Below are 18414 nucleotides of genomic sequence, written 5' to 3'. Positions count from 1 at the left end.
CACACACACACACACACACAAGGTAAGGAGGTAGTAGGTCTCTAGGCCTAAATATAATATTTAGTAGAGATGCCTTTCAAGCCAAATGTTGCTCTGATTATACACAGTTATTGCAGATGAAATGTTTACCTTTAGATTTTCACGTATTGTTGTTGTGTATTGTATTCAGTCAATCACTGCAATACAATACAACATTATTCCATATAATATTTAAAAAAACAAAGACTGAAAAGGTATAGGTAGAAGCAAGAAATGCTTATATATTCCTATCCTAAATTATCAGAAAATAACAGAAAATATAAAATTATATATAAATACGTTTCAATCACAATTATAAACCTAAAACTTACAAACATCTCTCAAATCATATTTACACTCATGTAGTGAAAACAAACTGTACACAGTCTGGCAGTGACTTTGCTTTAGCTCTGTACATTATCTGCATTTTTTAATGAACCAAATCATTACATTTCTTAACATGTGATCTGTAAAACAATGGGTTTGTGTGCTCATAGTAGCCGACATTATTCATGATGCGTATCGCACGTTTTTGTAACACAACTTGAATTAAAAAAGGTTTTATAGGTCGACTTTCACACAATAAGATAGATATGGAAGTATAAGTGAGCAATAGATTATGTACAAAGCCTTAGAAGTTAGTACATCTTTACATGTATACAGTATTGCTATTGACTTGGAAATGTTACCATTTATATATTCAGTATGTTGTCTCCATGTTACTTTATGATGGATAATGACCCCGAGGATTTTGTCTCAAAAACTCTTTCAATTTTATCATCACAGAATTTTAACTCAATATCCCCCTCTAATTCCATTTCCAAATACCATCAATTTAGTTTTCTTTATGTTAAGTGATAATATATTAACATCAAACCAAGACAATTCTAGCTCCTTTTCAATAACAAACAAAAGGTCCTTCAATTGTTTTCCTGAACAAAAAAACAAATACGATTAATTACAAATATTACAAATATCATTAATTAAGTAATTGTGATTGGTCCAATACATAAAAAGTATTGGACCAATCACTGATCCCTGTGGTACTCCACAGCAAACTTTCCTAAATCCTGACACCGTGTCATTGACTTGCAAACACTGCTGTCTATTTTCAAAGTAGCTTGTCTTAATAGTCTTGAGACTTGACTTTGACTTGTTGAATGACATCAAATGTGTCTTTGACTTGTCTAGAGTCTCAATTTATGTAATTGTTCTGAAATTTGTCTAATTTACTCAACCCTTTCCACAAAAGATTCAAGCCTTAAAGACGGCTCTGACCTTCACAGAGGCGTCTTACCCCCCCTTTGCACGGTGACTTGAACACCACCCTCTTCCTGGCTCCACAGCTGCCGAGGCCACAAGCCAGATGTCCGGTCTTCATGTGAGACAGACAAAACATTTAAATGTTGACTGATTTAATAATATAACTGCATGCGTTACGTGCTTGACAGGCTGCACAGGCAGGTCCATGTTAGTGAATCCCTGGGTCGACCGTTTACACACCTGGTCTGACGTCCGTCTCTTGACCTTTTGCTCCCGCTCGTCCTTTTTTAAAGATCCATAGGACCGACGTGGTCACTCTGCAGCGGGCGCCTCAGCGTTCACAACGTCCTGACTTGTAGACGCGGAGACACAGATAGAAATCGGGCTTCTGTCGGATTTTAGAGAGAAAAAAAGAAAACTTTTGCAGCCATGACCACTTTTGACGACCTCTTGGAAGAGGCCGGAAACTTCGGCCGCTTTCAGAAGCGCATCTTCGCCATGATGTGCATGGTGTCCATGCCCTGGGCCGGCGTGTACGTCGGCACCGTCTTCCAGGGTTTCACCCCGGATCACTGGTGCCGGGACCCCGCGGTGGAGGAGAGGAGGCAGGCGTGCGGCTGGAGCCTGGCGGAGAGTCGCAGGCTGACGGTGCCTCTGGTCAACGGCTCCGGGCAGAGCAGCTGCGAGCAGTACGAGGTGGACTGGAACGCCACGGAGCTCACCTGCGACACGCAGGAACTGGACCTCGGCCAAACTCCCACAGGGGCCTGCAAAGATGGCTGGGAGTACGACTATAAGGGCAGGCAATCCTTCGTCACAGAGGTAAATAAACAATGTTGTCTTTTTGTCTTTCTCACCCTTTTTTTTTAGCAAAAGTACAATGAAATCCCTGTGAGGAATGTGTGCAGTTGTTGCTACTTCAGAGTGACGGTCAATACAATAGGCCTATTGATGGATGCCATGTCTATGCATGAGTCGGAAGGGGATGAGCTCAGCTTCGCATGAATAGTGGAAGTCTGCCTCAGTCTGAAGTGGAAAAAACTGATTAGACTCCATGTTTTATATTGTTTGAGTAATACAGAATCAACAGTTCATCTTTCAGGGCGAGTCGCATGCTCTCTGAAATCATGTCCTTGTAGAAGAAATTAGGAGGAGAAAAAAATTTCTAGTTTACCCTCATTACCTTCGCATTGAAAATGCGGAAGGTAATGTTTTGATCGCAATTAATTTATTTGTTTGTATGCGTGTTACTCGCATAACACAAAGTATTAAACCGAATCGCATGAAATTTGGTGGGATGATTGGTTATTATCCGGGGACCATTTGATTAGATTGTGGGATCAATTGGGTCAAAGGTCAAGGTCAAGGTCATGAACAGGTCAAAATCTTTTTACCATAGCAGTCAATTTCTATCCAATTGGCATGCAACTAATGCCAAAATTTTCATAATTCAATGCCCAATCTTGTGATATGCGAAGGTATGCGCTCTACCGAGTGCCCGTTCTAGTTTAAAGTTGTTTTCAGGGCGTATGTGAAGAGATCACCACGTGTTATGATTGACCTGGTCTGTGTTGTCCCAGTTTGACGGCCCGTTTGAGTTTAACTACGGCCCGCAAGACTGCCTGCAAATCAGTATAGCTTGGTAAGAAAAAATAAAACTGACGGACACGCCTCTTTTATACATTGAGACATCTAACCCAGAGCCATTGAGTTTCACTGTTGCCTCAACCAAACCTGTAAGGTTGCATCTTTATGTTACGCACCCGTGTTGGTTGCCGTAACCCACTCCTCACTTGCGCTCTGGTCTGGCTGACCACTGAAACACCTGCGCTAGCTGACGCTACCATTAAGCTGCAAAATGTCTCTCTCAAAGCCGAAGCGTCGGGAAGTTGACTGTGAAAACCGCCAATTCCAAAGTGAATGGACTGAAAAGTATTTATTTACTTTGCCAGCCGTAATGAGCAACAAACCAATGTGTTTATTGTGCAGCGAATCCATTGCTGTGATGAAAGAATATAATGTGAAGAGGCACTACAAATCATGGCTCATTTTCGAACAGTTTTCCCGAGGGCTCTGATGAACGGAGGAGGAAAGTAAACGGACTGTTAGCATGTTTTCAACGAGGGCAGTGTATCCTTAGTCGCTTTTGCACGGAACAAGAGAGCCATGATAGCATCTCTACGCGTAGCCTGGACACTAGCCAGACAGAAGAGGCCCTTTACCGAGTCGGAGACTGTTAAAGACTGCATGCTTGCAGTTATTGATGAAATGATTGTTGACGAAAAAGTGAAGGCAAGCGTCACTTAGTCAATGAAAAAAGTGCCTCTCTCGGACACATCAACTCTCCGAAGACTGGAGCTACTGGCAACGGATGTCGAAGGGAAGCTTTTGGAAAACCTTCGAAAAGCAGAGTTTACGTCTATCGCTGTGGATGAATCGACTGACTGTACCGACATGGCCCAGCTGTGCATATATGTGAGGTTTTATGATGGAGTGCGCGTTCGGGAGGAACTACTGGGGCTCGTTCCGCTGGAGGGACACACTACAGGTGAAGTGATTTTTCAAAAGATTGTCACCTTTTTTAATGAGCATGAACTGGATTTACAAAAAGTCTGCTTGTTGGTTACGGATGGAGCTCCTGCTATGACCAGTAGAGTGAAAGGGCTTGTGGCCAGGTTGGCAGCCGTAGCCCCGCATATGCAGTTTTTACACTGCATCATTCATCAGGCTGTACTGTGCGCAAAGCTCAGCGGCGATCTGAAGAACAACATGGACACTGTTATGAACATTGTGAATTTCATCCGCTCAACCTCCAGCCTTCAACATCGCCTCTTCCGTAAGTTGCTTGCTGACGCATCTGCAGAGCACACTGACTTGCTGGTTCATCGTGATGTCAGGTGGCTCAGCAAAGGAAAGGTTTTGGAACGTTTCTGTGAACTCCGTCAGGAGATTTTGTCTTTCCTTCGCACGTGTAAACACAAACGGGCAGCACACTTCTTGGAGCGCATGTTGGATGAACAGTTTATGGCAGAAGTCCACTTTCTTTGTGACATTTTTGAACACTTTGAATCTGGAAGTTCAGGGTTCGGGAAAAGTCTATCGCTGATTTGGTTGAGAGGCTGTGCGCCTTCAAAACAAAGTTAACGATTTTCACGTCAGACCTAATGTCAGGAAGGTTGCTGCACTTCTCACAACTCTGTGCATTCATGAGTGCAGCACCTGGGGCACACGTAACGCCAGTCATGACAAACTTTATGAGAAATCTGACTGATAACTTCACTGAGAGATTCCAAGGCTTCAGTATTCCTATTGAGGTACTGCAGTTTGCTCGTGACCCATTCTCCATCAAACCTGAGGCAGACTTCTGTGTAAAAGCAAAAGAGGTAATGTCTTGCATTGATGAGAGCCTTCTTCAGATGGAAATGGTTGATGTCCAGTCCTAATTTGCTTTAATGGCAGCAGATAAAGGACTCCTCTCTGTCCTGGTCTTGTTAGACCTTAGTGCTGCATTCGACACCATTGACCATGACATCCTGTTACAGAGACTGGAGCAGTCGATTGGCATTTCAGGCACGGCACTAATTTGGTTTAAATCCTATTTATCAGATCGATCTCAGTTTGTATTTGTAAACGATGACGCCTCGATAACCACCAACGTTAATCACGGAGTTCCACAAGGTTCTGTGCTTGGACCAATTTTATTTACCTTATACATGCTTCCTTTGGGCAATATTATCAGGAAACACTCCATAAACTTTCATTGTTATGCAGATGACACTCAACTATATTTATCGATAAAACCAGAGGAGAGCAACCAACTCTGTAAAATTCAAGCATGTCTTAAAGACATAAAAACATGGATGACCTGCAACTTCTTGATGTTAAACTCAGACAAAACCGAAGTAATTTTAATCGGCCCTGAGCACCTCAGAGATCAATTATCTGGTGATGTGGATTCTGTAGACGGCATTGCCCTGGCATCCAACACCACTGTAAAGAATCTTGGCGTTATCTTTGATCGGGACTTGTCCTTTAACTCCCACGTAAAGCAAATCTCAAGGACTGCATTCTTTCATCTACGTAATATTTCAAGGCACATCTTGTCTCAAAAGATGCAGAAAAATTGGTTCACGCGTTCGTTACTTCGAGACTGGATTACTGCAACTCCTTATTATCAGGCTGCTCTAATAAGTCTCTTAGGTCCCTCCAGTTGATCCAGAATGCTGCAGCTCGTGTTCTCACTAAAACTAAGAAAAGAGATCACATCACTCCTGCACTAGCTGCTCTGCACTGGCTCCCAGTAAAATCAAGAATCACTTTTAAAATTCTTCTCTTAACCTACAAAGCCTTGATTGGTGATGCTCCATCATATCTTAAGGAGCTTGTCGTACCATATTGCCCCACTAGAGAGCTACGCTCACTAAATGCGGGACTACTTGTAGTTCCTAGAGTCTTAAAAAGTAGAATGGGAGCCAGAGCCTTTAGTTATCAAGCTCCTCTTTTATGGAACCAGCTTCCAATTTCAGTCCGGGAGGCAGACACAGTCACCTCGTTTAAGAGTAGACTTAAGACCTTCCTCTTTGACAGAGCTTATAGTTAGGGCTGAATCAGGTTTGCCCTGGTCCAGCCCCTTGATATGCTGCTATAGGCTTATAGCTGCGGGGACGTTTTAGGATGCACTGAGTACCTATCTCCTCTTTTTCTCTCCTTAAGGATGAATTTTCATCTCTCAATCACACGTTACTAACTCTGCTTTCTCCCGGAAGTCCTTTTGACTTTACGTCTCATGGGGTCATCGGACCCTATGAGACGGCATAGATCTATCTGCCTGATGGATCGTCTGGGTCGTGGAATTCCTGCTCATGACTACGCCACTGTCCTGTTGAGACTCCGCCCTCCTCCTCCCCACCGCCATCTGCCTGATGGATCGTGGAGGTCTCCATCGTGGAATATGCCTACTATGAACTATTCATACACTCTGTCATATTCATTGAATGTATTTTAACTCTAAATCTGTCCTTCTGTACACATTACATCTATTGCATCTGTCCATCCTAGGAGAGGGATCCTCCTCTGTTGCTCTCCTCCAGGTTTCTTCCCTTTTTTTCCCCCTGAAGGGTTATTTGGGAGTTTTTCCTGGTCCGATGTGAGGTTTTGGGGCAGGGATGTCTATGTGTACAGATTGTAAAGCACTCCGAGACAAATTTGTAATTTGTGAAATTGGGCTATACAAATAAACTGAATTGAATTGAATTGAATTGAATTGAATTGCTGTCTGAGGGTGCAGTGAATTTTTAGTGTAACCATGTTAGCCAATACCAGTACCCCACAATCAGGAAAGTGGCGCTACTAATACTAACAATGTTTGGATCCACCTACACATGTGAGTCTAGCTTTTCTCACATGAATGCAATCAAAACAAGGGCACGTTGCTCCATGACCAATGAAAAGCTACACGAGTGTCTCAGGGTTGCCCTTACTACTTATGAGCCAACCTATGTTGAAATTGCCAAATCAAGGCAATGCAATTTTTCTCACTGAGTCAAACAGGCTCAAAACCACATAGGTCTGATAATTAAGGTAGTTGTGTAGTAGTAAAATACCCTGACTGAGGCATGTGATGCTATCAAACTGAAAATGCAATACAAATCTGTTTTATGGTTCAGCAGGCTCCCTTTTGGTTTGTCTGGAGTTTTAGTTTTTACCTTTAACAAATATGGACATGAACCTGCTATAGGCACCTTTTTTTTGGCTTGTTTGTGATATCACGAGTCGGCCCATTTTTTGTTTATCTGGTGGATGCTGTTTTACCAGAATTATCTGGCTATTTGTGTTTATGGATATGAACCTGCAAAGCACCTTATTTCTGCTTGGAAATGTTGTTGAAGGCTTATTTACTATTGTGATGGATACTGTTTCAAGATGTTCAGTTTACATTATGCATTTTGGGATATGGACCTGCTGTAACTACCTAATTTCTGCTTGGAATTGTTTTTGATAACAGGCTCATTTATTGTTAATCTGATATCTGAATACTATTATACTATTTTCAAATTGTTTTCTACATTTGTGGATATGGACATGTCAGAAAAACAGTCTCATTTTTTGTTTATGTTTTTTATGTAACTTTTGCACTTCTGTATCAAAGCTTGATAGCCTTCCTGTGTTTTGGAATGGAATTACAGTCTGTAACTGATTATATAAAGTGGAAGAAAAGAGATGCGTGTGTGACTGTTTACCTGTGGAAATATACATTACTGTTTTTCATTTTTAGCCATTATTTGATCAATATTCTGTGCGGCCCTCACACCCCCCTTGATTTTCTTATTCGGCCCACTTGCTACTGAAGTTGAATAGCCCTGCCCTACATCCTCTTCCTGTCCTACTACTGGTGAGAAACACGCGCTCGGCTTTTATTGCGTGCCTTAACCAAGAAGTTAAAATCGTAGGAAGATTTTTTTGAAAAGAGAAAATAAACAAAGACAGAATTCTTTTTTTCAAGATCAAATAAGTTGTCATAAAAAGTGTTTTTGTATTTGCAGGTTCATCCCAGAATCTCCAAGATGGCTTCTCTCGCAGAACAAAAAGTCCGAAGCGGTGGAGATCACGGAGGCCAAAGCCAAAGAGAACAAGATGACCTTGTCCAAGAACATCGAGGTAGATGGAACGCATCATAAGACTGAGTCCACTCCACTGAAGCACTTCCACACAATCTAAATCCATAAATCTGTTCAAATAAATTTTAGGATGAGACTCACTTTGTTTCTGAAATATGTGTCTTACACTGCGCCGTTTAACTATTTAGTACAATCTCCTTTTTTACAATTTTTTAGTTCTGGTTTATTAGTTTTTGTAAATTGTTTATCTAATTTGCACTCACCACTAGATGTCGCCACAACCTTCACACGAGACCTTTAAATTGCTGAAGATCTGTGAAATGCAAATGACTTTTACACTTTTTTACGCACAGTTGCATTTAATACATTGCACAAAAGTTTAATTCTGAATTATTTAATATGTAATTTAAAAAAAATAGGATAATAAATAGTCAAACTCGCTAAATATCGTTAATTTTCAAACGAATCGTTAGAAAATGTATAACTATTCGTAAAATATATGAAACAAATCTATCTGTGAAATGCAAAAGCATTTTCTATGTTGCAGTTGTTCCCAGCAGGGTCTAAGAAGCTTTACACATTGTGTAGTGTTTAAAATGTAATATTACAGGAAGACAGTTGATCTTTCATATCAGCAGCATAAATATTTCATCATGTAATGTTGATCCTGCAGAATCTGACGGCTGAAAACGCGAGCACCGTCACTGCCTCCTTCATGGACCTGATTAGAACTCCAAAAATGAAGAAACACACTTTAATGCTCAGCTTCAACTGGTGAGTGTTATTTTAAGTTCACAAGCATTTCACTTTTTAATTTTTTTTCCAAACACTGGTCACCTCACATAATATTGATCAGGAACTTTAAAAGATTCTTCAACTCTCCGTACGTTTGTGCCCTCGTGTCTCGTCCAGGTTCACCAGTGCCGTGGTCTACCAGGGTCTGATCATGAGGCTGGGCATTCTGGGAGGAAACGTCTACATCGACTTCCTCATCTCCCCCCGTGGTGGAGTTCCCCGCCGCCTTCCTCATCCTCTTCACCATCGAACGCGTGGGCAGGCGCCTTCCCTTCTCCTCCGCCAACATCGTAGCCGGAGCCGCCTGCTTCATCACCGCCTTCATCCTTGAACGTGAGTCTCGACCGGTGGAGGTTGGCCCAACGAGACGTTCGGATGCCACGAGATATTTACGCTCCTCATTTTGTGCATTCGTGAAAATGATGTAAACAAAACGTGTGTAAATATCATCAACGTTTGCTTTGCTCATTTTCTGCATTTATCCGAAATCCAATAGAGGAATCCCATTGCCTTTTGGTCGCGGGTACCATGGCGACGCTGACTTTGTGGTCGGTCTACAAAGACAGAGGGTAACTTTGCTGCACTCTCTGAAAACTCGAGCAGCTTTCTTGTGTGTCATGAGTCCGTTGCGGCCTCTCGAGGCTGCTCAGCAAACACCGTTTATCCCGTTCAACAGAACACCCAAAAGGGAAAATGCATCTCTTGATTGTCAGAAGAGCCACCTGACGGGATCCGATCCATCTGCTGCTTGTGGTTTTTCCTGTAGGAACCTGGGCGTGTCGGTCTGCTCCACCCTGTGTGACGTCGGAGGCATCGTCGCTCCCTTCCTGCTCGACCGACTCGCGGTCATCTGGATGGAGCTGCCGCTCATCATCTTCGGTGGGTTTGATCTTATTCTGGAACATTTCATAGATATTTGACCAAAGGCGGCTACAATAGACGAAAGATGTTGGTATTTAATATGTAATGCATTTTGGTATTGCATCTCTCTCATCAAACTTTCTGATACTGTCGGTGTCAGTGGCACATTTTATTGTCCAACCAGACGGATATTGACAGTTTCTTTAACAAATAAATAATGTGTTGCGCAGGGTCTCTGGCTTTCGTGGCCGGTGGTTTGGTGCTGCTGCTTCCTGAGACCAGAGGGGTGCCGCTGCCCGAGACCATCAACGACATCGAGTTCCCAGAACGGTGAGTGTGCACTGCTGACTTCATGAGCGTCTTATAGACATTTTGCAGTTTCTCATGTTGAAGAGGCCGTTGCGTTCTTCTCGGTCATACGATATTGAGAAAGGCTTATTGTAATTTCCCACAGCCTAATGTGACTTCTGCAATTGTATTGTGTTGTTGAAAAATCAAGAAAGTATGTATTCTTTAAGAAAATCCACTTTTGATTTTGGAAAAGTGTTTTCTGAGCTGAAAAAGAAAATGAATGATTAATGACAACAAAACAGTTGCCAAGTAACTTTCTGTTGCATCTGTGTATATGATGTCATTCTGTATGTGTGTTCAGAGTGAAGGAGAATGATGCACTGAAGAAACAGCAGACGGACAACTTGCTGCCCTACGTGTCAACCAACAAAGAACCAACAACTGTTTAATCTGTTTAAAAGTATTTATTTATTCTACGTTCATCCTTTGAAAGTTACCCAGTGGCACTTTAACCTCAAAACACTTTGACTTCCAGGTTAGTACATTTCCTGCAACCATGGTCCCATGGAGCGTGTGCGTGTGTGTGTGTGGGTGTGGTTCTGTATCGTGGAGATAATACACTAGATTTTACATTGTGTTGAATTTCATATTCCATGGGATTGCAGATTGAAATGAGTTAATATCTTAATCTAGCACAACGTCTCTTCTCTCTCTTGAGATTAATGTATTTGTGTACATGATCCAAAATGTAAATAGTTAATTAACTCAACTTGAGTCAACATACTGCTGAAAAAAAGTCCTTTCTGTCTCAAACACACACAAGGTAAGGAGGTAGTAGGTCTGTAGTTCACATATGATATTGAGTAAAGACGCCTTTCAAGCCAGATTCCATCTGATCCTCACCAGACTGTCTGATTCAGAGTGTTATTGCAGTTCAAATCAAATGTTTACTTTTAGGATTTTCCCTTCACATTATTTATTCAAGTGTGTGTGTGTGTGTGTGTCAAAGAGGATATCTTTTTAAGGCTGTGATACAAGTAAGATAGTGTTGTGTTTTCAAGAATCTTCGAGTGCAGAACCGAGAAAGAATGTCTGGACAGTGCCAAATTATATTAAAAGGTGTTTAATTGAAAATATTACCAATGGTCAATAACGGTTGCGATACAGAGTATAACTCAGCTGAGGGAGCATGAATCACTGCGTCCACAGACCGCCAAAGCAGTTAACTGTCTAACAGAAGTCAAGCTCACTAAATCTAATCCTCAACTGAGGGCTTCTCACAGGATCAACGGCCTACATGCAGCTAACCTGCCGTCATCCAAAAGGTCAAACGCTTTGTCTCTCTGGTCAACATCTGTTTTTATACCTCCCGGGCGTCCCGGCCCCAGGGGAGTTATTCACTTCTCATTGGTTAACCTGTCTATGTAAAACATAAGTCCTAATTCACTCATTGGCTGAGCTGTCTGTCTGTTGGTAGATTTGCATATCCACATGATGTCATCACTCCGGCCACCATTTGCCCTCTGACATGTGGCCCACTGCATGAAATGGGGTCTCCTCCAGGGGCTCCCTAGGGGTCCTGTCTTCATGCCGGGGGAAGGGGATCCCTTGCTGTCACTGATCTGTTTCTTGGCACAGAGATTCATCTTTACCAGTGTGTAATGCATTAAACAATAATCCAGACATTTACCAAACAATATTGGAAATTATTAAACAATAACACACATTCTATAACAACATATATGAAGTTATGGTATATTAGTAAATCCTAATTTACATATTGCTTTAGTAAATTGTCTAATTCAAAAATAGCCTTTGTAATTAGTTTGAGGTTGAGTAACATTATTATTAGACAAGATTTAGTCATGAGCACACGCCCTCACAAGGCAAGGGAAGTATTTTTGTCCAGCACATTTCAACAACAAGGCAAATCAAAGTGCTTCTCATAAAAGCATCAAAACATAATGCAAAAGAAACGAGATTTAAAAACAATGAAGAACATTCATTAAAACATTAAAAACAGTCAAAAGGCAAGAAGCAGAAAGCAGCCTGACGATGGTTTACTTAATCTGTAATGCAGAAGGCATTGTGCTGTACTCACAGATTACAGATGTAGCAGGCAGCAGTATGTTATTTTCACAGAAGTCCGTTTCCTTCAGGATGCCGTCTCCCTCGGTACCTGCATCACGCCGCCACACATTTATCCAGCTTCAGAATATCTGGTGCATCCCTTCATTCGACTAGAGTGACCGCATGGTGGACGTACGCCTGCGCCAAGCAGCCAAGTGGCAGTTTACGTCCATGTTAGTCCAAAATGTCATCCGCCATAATTTGATTTTATTAGACTTATTATGAAGTTGTCACAGTTAGCAAATTAATTCTTGAGTTAAGGCCCAAAAACAGCGTGTCTTGAGAGGTCACAGTGACCTTTGCCTGGCTGACAATGGTTTACTTAATCTGTGATGCAGAAGGCAGTGTGCTGCACTCACAGATTGAGTATGGAGCAGGCTGCACGGTAGTATGTTAGTTTGAACACTCAGTGTGTGCTTACAGTTGAGTAGGGAGAGCGGGGTAATGTGAGACACCGGGTAATGTGAGACACTATCTAGGCAAAGGAACCCATTTGTGGTCATGTGACCATTATGTTTTCAAGCCCCTCCCATTCCCCCCTTGCCATGAAAAAGAAGTGGATGCTGTGTTAAGAATGTTTTTTCACAAATTCGTTTTTTGCATGTAAAAGTAAATGTTCTTGCTGTGAACTAAATCAACTTTTGTGTCAAAACAAATTGATTTCGGTAGAAAACCATATCATACATGTCGATGAACCTCTAACACAGGGATTCCCAAAGTGTGGTGCGCGCACCCCTGGGGGTGCGCGAGCTGCCTCTAGGGGGTGCGCGAGATGAAAAATGTAATGGTGGTCTAATGGTGTAATAATTAATTTTAAACATTCTCAGGGCTCTCAAGTGTCATTTCGGTCTTAACTCACGCACTCCCGCCACACATCGTATTTCTTACGCTGAAAAAAACTCGGCTATTTAATGTTTGAATGCAGGGGTGCTCAATACGTCGATCGTGGTCGCCGCAGAGCTCCGAGCAAAGGAAAAAGTCACTCGCACCCCCCCCCCCCCTCCCCCCTCAACAACTCTTCTCGGCTCGATGCCGGCGCGCACACTCTCACTAGCACCCCCCCCCCTCCCCCCGTCAACAACTCTTGCATTCTGTTGCGTTTTTTTTTAAGGTGTGCATGGGGGATTGGGGGTGCGTGAACCCGGTCGGGATGTAGAAGGGGGTGCGTGGTCTAAAAAGTTTGGGAACCCCTGCTCTAACATATACAACCATGTGATTGATGCTAGCTGAAGATTAGCCTGAATGGCTAAGATATGTTGTTTTTTTCTAAAATAGTGGCTGTGGGGTAAAGTGAGACACATGTTATGGGGTAAAGTGAGACAGTTTACCCCAAGTTAAGTTTAGTCTTAAACATATTTGAGTGGAATATTACATTAATTATGTTGTATTTGTAATATCATAAACATAGAGTAGATGGTGTAGAAAAGCCATCATGCCAAGAAACTACACCAGGAAGACAACATGGGGCCAACCACCCCTTGCAGAGATGGAGAGTGCAGCCGCTGAGGTCATGCAAGGACAGAAGTCCTTAAGAAAAGCTGGAAGGGATAGAAATATTGACAAGACAACCCTCAAAAGATTTATAAAGAAAAATAGAAAGGGGAAGTAAAATCAGTATCCTGGGGTGCAGTAGCTGAGGCAAAGAGAATATTTACACACTCAAAGAAATGACTCATTGGATGAACTCAATTAAATTTTTGGCAGGTTTTCCATCCAATAATTATATGCAACTCCAACTCGAATTTAGCACATCAGTGCAATAAAATGTAATGAAGTTAGAACAACTCATTTGTATCAAATACATCTAAAATAAAATAACGATATTCATTAAATTAAATAAATTTGTGTTTGTCCAACTCAAAATATAAACTAACTAACTAACAAAATATGCAAACTCCACACAGAAGGAAGGCCCAGAGTGGGAATTGAACCCACAGACCTCTGGCTTTGAGGCGACAGTGCTAGCCACTACACCACCGTACAGCCCTGAAAGTGTCTTCACCTTGTAAACAACTGATTTTCAGAAGGCGCATGCGCAAAGGGTAGTCCTCAATGAAACACATTTTTTTGGAGTTGATATGCACACCATCTAACCTAAATAAATCTAATAACTGAAAGTATTCATACATATTGTGTTACACCCATTAAATATAAATATCTATTTTTGTAATTGATTTATTTATATGTATCAAACAATATTTAAATGTGTCACCTCGAAGAAGGGCTTGAATCGTTTTTGTGAGTGTAACCTAAATAAATTTAATAAATGAAAGTATTCATACATTTTGTGTTACACCCATTCAATATAAATATCTTCGTTTTGTAATTGATTTATTTAAATGTATCAAACAATATTTAAATGTCACCTCTAAGAAGGGCTTGAATCGTTTTTTTGAGTGCAGATGAGATGAGGAGGAGCAAACACTTGAAACAACTAGCTGACCAGTTCCATGGCCTTGCTCCAGTTAATTGCCGTGAACTGGCATATGAGTTCTAATCTAACTGGTTCTATCTGTCATTTGATTGTTAATTAAAACATTTTGCATTATATTTTGTTGTATAGGATTTTGTTCGGAGTTACTTTCAAGTGTTTAAATAAATGTGCTTAATTGATCTTAATCTCCATGATTCTATTACTAGTCCGATATTAGTTCTGGAATGTGTGGCTGTCAGGATTGTAACTATTACAACATGTGTTGTTATGGTAGTTTTAAAATGGAAAAAGTAAGTGGATCACTTTACCCCCTTGACTTCTCAGGTCTGTCTCACTTTACCCCAGCTTAGGGGTAAAGTGAGACACAAGACCACTTTTTTGAAACAATCATATTTTCACTGCCCTTTGTCCAAAAGACATTCTGATAACGTACATTGCTAGGTAACATCCTGAATTAATGGGAAATGTGTACGTTTTACTGATATATCATTTAAGCTCGCCTAGAGGGGAGCAAATGTAAAAAGTGTCTCACAGTACCCCGCTCTCCCCCTAATTCTGGTCGCACACTTGAAGCTTACTATGAGTGTTTGTTGTGGCTCTTAAACAGTTAAAGTTTCCCCGATGGTTGTGCAAGTCCCCTGTTTTTCTCAGTACAGCTCCACTAAACAGTTACACAGGGCTCTCAAGTTTTGAAGACAGGCAAGAGTGACATTCCCCCCCCTCCTCGGATATTAGTCAGTCGCCCATTTCTTTTTTTGGATTGGCTGACAAGTGGCTCCTCAAAAGCAGAACTCCAGGGGAGCGCTTGATTCCACCACGGTGAGGGCAGCGCGGCCAGCTCATGTTGGCGCGCTGCGGCACATTAAAACATTAAATAGCCGAGAGTTTTTTTCAGCGTGAGAAATACGATGCGTGGCGGGAGTGCGTGACTTAAGACCGAAATGCGTGAGTCTCACGCTCAACGCGTGACACTTGAGATCCCTGGTTACATGTGTTCCACTCGACTGCAGTCTCCACAGGGCATGTTGGACTTCAGCTGTGGATTCGAGCCGAGGAGGGGTGTAAAGTCTGGAAAACAGTAAACAGACTTTTTTTCATCCAGTGTTTGCCGAGCGACCGTCGGCGTCACTTGTTTTGATATCTTCAGCACAGAGAACGCGCAACGCCGCAGCAATGGCGACCTTTGATGACCTGCTGGAGGAGGCCGGGGCTTTCGGACGCTGCCAGCGGCGCGTCTTCGCCCTGCTGTGTCTGGTGTCGTTACCTTTTGCGGGCGTGTACGTCGGCACCGTCTTCCAGGGTTTCACCCCGGATCACTGGTGCCGGGACCCCGCGGTGGCGGAGAGAAGGCAGGCGTGCGGCTGGAGCCTGGCGGAGAGTCGCAGGCTGACGGTGCCTCTGGTCAACGGCTCCGGGGTGCCGCGGCTGAGCAGCTGCGAGCAGTACGAGGTGGACTGGAACGCCACGGAGCTCACCTGCGACACGCAGGAACTGGACCTCAGTGAGGTCCCAGTTACCGAGTGCAAGGTGAGACCCCTGAGGTTGATCTCAATCTGTTGGATTATTTGGTTCTGCAGCTCATATAAAGTTTTCCTGTGCTTTAGTGGATGGTTTGTTGAGACAACATCTCACTTACTAAATATATACAAATCAGGAAACTGTTCAGTTACAACGGTGAGCATGATTACAGATTACTGATTCAATTGAAGAGATTGTAACTTTTTTGATAGTGGGCCATAAAAAGACAAATATAACAAGTCACGGGCCAAAAAGTAACACATTTGTGTTTCTAAACCAGAAAAACATAATTCTCTTCTCAGGTATACTCCTGTATCTTTTACAGGGCAAATAGTTGGTTTTCGCAAATGATAAATGATTAAAATGAATTTAATACTCTCATAAAATAAGATTTTAAATATATAATAGAATAAAAATGTTACATGTAAAGTACTAATATTGGTTTCTGTTCATGGTCTAAGGGCCGTCTTAAAATATTTCCATTCTAGTTCATTGAGGAAAATCCCTGCAGGCCATTGAACAGGCAGCAGCAGGAGGGGTTTGTAAACAGTGGACAGAGATTCTATTATATGTACTGTACAGTGAAGAGGCTCAGGGTTTTGTTTCTTTAAAATGTAGCTCTACACCCTAAATTTATGTTCAAATTAATTAATTAATTAACTTATCTGTGGTAAATGTGATGTATTGTTTTTATGTTTTAAGAACGGCTGGGAGTATCAGTATGAAGGCAGGAAGTCCCTTGTCACAGAGGTGAGATGAGAAATGATTTCAATCAACAACGAAAACCCACGAATCACAATGAATAATAAAATTGCGCACATTATGCAGGTCAAATCCCAGTTTGTGAATTACAAAGTTCATCCTTTAATATTTAATTGTACAGACACAAAGACATCTTGTACAAATGCATGTAACCCTCTTCCCTTTGGTCCCAGTTTAACCTGGTGTGTTCAGATGGATGGTTTGTGGACATGAACCAGTCCACTCTCAATTTGGGCTTCCTTTTTGGCAGCTTTGCTTTTGGTTTCTTTGCTGACAGGTAAGGCTTTGCATTATTCTCATCACCACCTATAGTTTCTCATATTGGCCACAGTGACATGTTCATCAGTGGTAATCATAGCTGACCATCAGGTGGGTCTAGATTCATACCTAACAGACCTGTATGTGTCTCATAAGAAGGGCACATTTACTGTAAATGAGGTGATTGGTTGCCTCTATCACATGCAACTTTCTTTTTTTTCTTTTTTCACACTACTTTTTCCATAAATATATTTTCTTCTTGTCAGCCCTCTTTAGCATTAACACAATGTGCTCTTTTTGTTTCATATGTCAAAGCTGTCCGTAATATTTACGACCTAGTCCAACACAAAATGTGACGCATGATCTTCTGACGTTAACATTACAGCTTTTCAATCATGCACACTGGCCGATTTTAAGATTTCTGGCTATTTTGCTTCCATAATATTTCTTCTTTCGGACTACTGCATATATGTGTTTGTGTATTTCTCCTCAATTCACCAAAATTCACCAACGGTTAATGGCTCAGTTGCATAATTTCAGAAAACTTGGTGTTCTTACTGTAAGTAATCGACTGGGGGAGTTACCTGGCGACGTCTATTCGTTAAATGTTTCACCTTGTAGTGGCCATTTGTCCAAATAACTCAAATAAAACTATAAATCAAATTGCCACTGACGCACAGTGTTTTTTTTTTAGTTGATGCAGCCAAAAGAAAGTAATGTCCATTTCCGTATGTTATTATTCTTATAATTTATTTACTAAACAAACAAAAGGAACAAACAAAATGTTGACACTGCCTCTCGTGTGCTGGTAAAAAACCATCGGCCACCCCGGTGCTTGCTGGTCCTGAAACTACCCACACCTACACATAACCACATGTGCCCAGTGTTACCCAATCAGTGAACCAATCCTAAAACTAAATATATTCAAACAGCAATCACAATGTATTAAACTAAACTAAAATTATCATAAGAAAAAAGCTCTTCTAACATATCAAAATATATCCCAAATAAGCAATGAATAATCAATATTACTTTACAATAAAACTAAACACAAATGTCTAAATAAATATCTCCAACACACCCTATTATGTTCAATCAAGCTTCTTTTATTTTGAAAGGAATCCTTGCCTCCTGTCTTTCTCTCTGCAGGTTTGGCAGGAAGATCAGTATAATAATCTCCAGCCTCCTGAACGCCATCGCAGGCATCGCTGTGGCTTTGGCTCCAACCTACGTCTCCATCCTGGTGCTGAGGGCCGTCGTTGGCTTCGCAGCCAAAGGAGGCTGGATGTCCTCCTACGTGCTGCGTAATGACCTCTTTCAATGTCATGTCTGCTAGTCGCCTTAAGAATAGCCGTCCATTAACCACGTCTGTCCATGTGTGACACGGACAGCGTGAGGTTTGACTTGTGCTGCTAGAATTCCTCATAGTCCTTTAGAGAGGTTAGGAAATCATTCATTAAGTTTGGT

At 41.7% G+C, this 18414-nt stretch overlaps 1 protein-coding gene and 1 pseudogene across 2 annotated transcripts in view; both read left to right on the top strand.

Annotated features, from left to right (window-relative positions):
- Window positions 1-1710: 1710 nt before the first annotated feature.
- On the top strand, window positions 1711-11467 carry LOC130203034 (solute carrier family 22 member 2-like; annotated as a pseudogene).
- A 2907-nt stretch (window positions 11468-14374) lies between these two features.
- The window catches only part of slc22a2 (solute carrier family 22 member 2), an 18407-nt gene continuing 14367 nt past the window's right edge, over window positions 14375-18414 (top strand). Inside the window, exons 1-4 of one of the 2 annotated variants that reach the window (XM_056427647.1) lie at window positions 14375-15936; window positions 16630-16677; window positions 16863-16966; window positions 18097-18251. In XM_056427647.1, coding sequence (XP_056283622.1) covers window positions 15583-15936; window positions 16630-16677; window positions 16863-16966; window positions 18097-18251 — 661 coding nt within the window. In that variant the 5' untranslated portion in view covers window positions 14375-15582. The remainder of the gene's footprint in view (window positions 15937-16629; window positions 16678-16862; window positions 16967-18096; window positions 18252-18414) is intronic. The other variant, XM_056427646.1, reaches the window with a different exon arrangement.

The sequence above is a fragment of the Pseudoliparis swirei genome, chromosome 12 (genome assembly GCF_029220125.1).
Source record: "Pseudoliparis swirei isolate HS2019 ecotype Mariana Trench chromosome 12, NWPU_hadal_v1, whole genome shotgun sequence".
In the NCBI taxonomy this organism is placed as follows: domain Eukaryota; kingdom Metazoa; phylum Chordata; class Actinopteri; order Perciformes; family Liparidae; genus Pseudoliparis; species Pseudoliparis swirei.
This window is presented reverse-complemented; position numbering and strand designations above follow the sequence as displayed.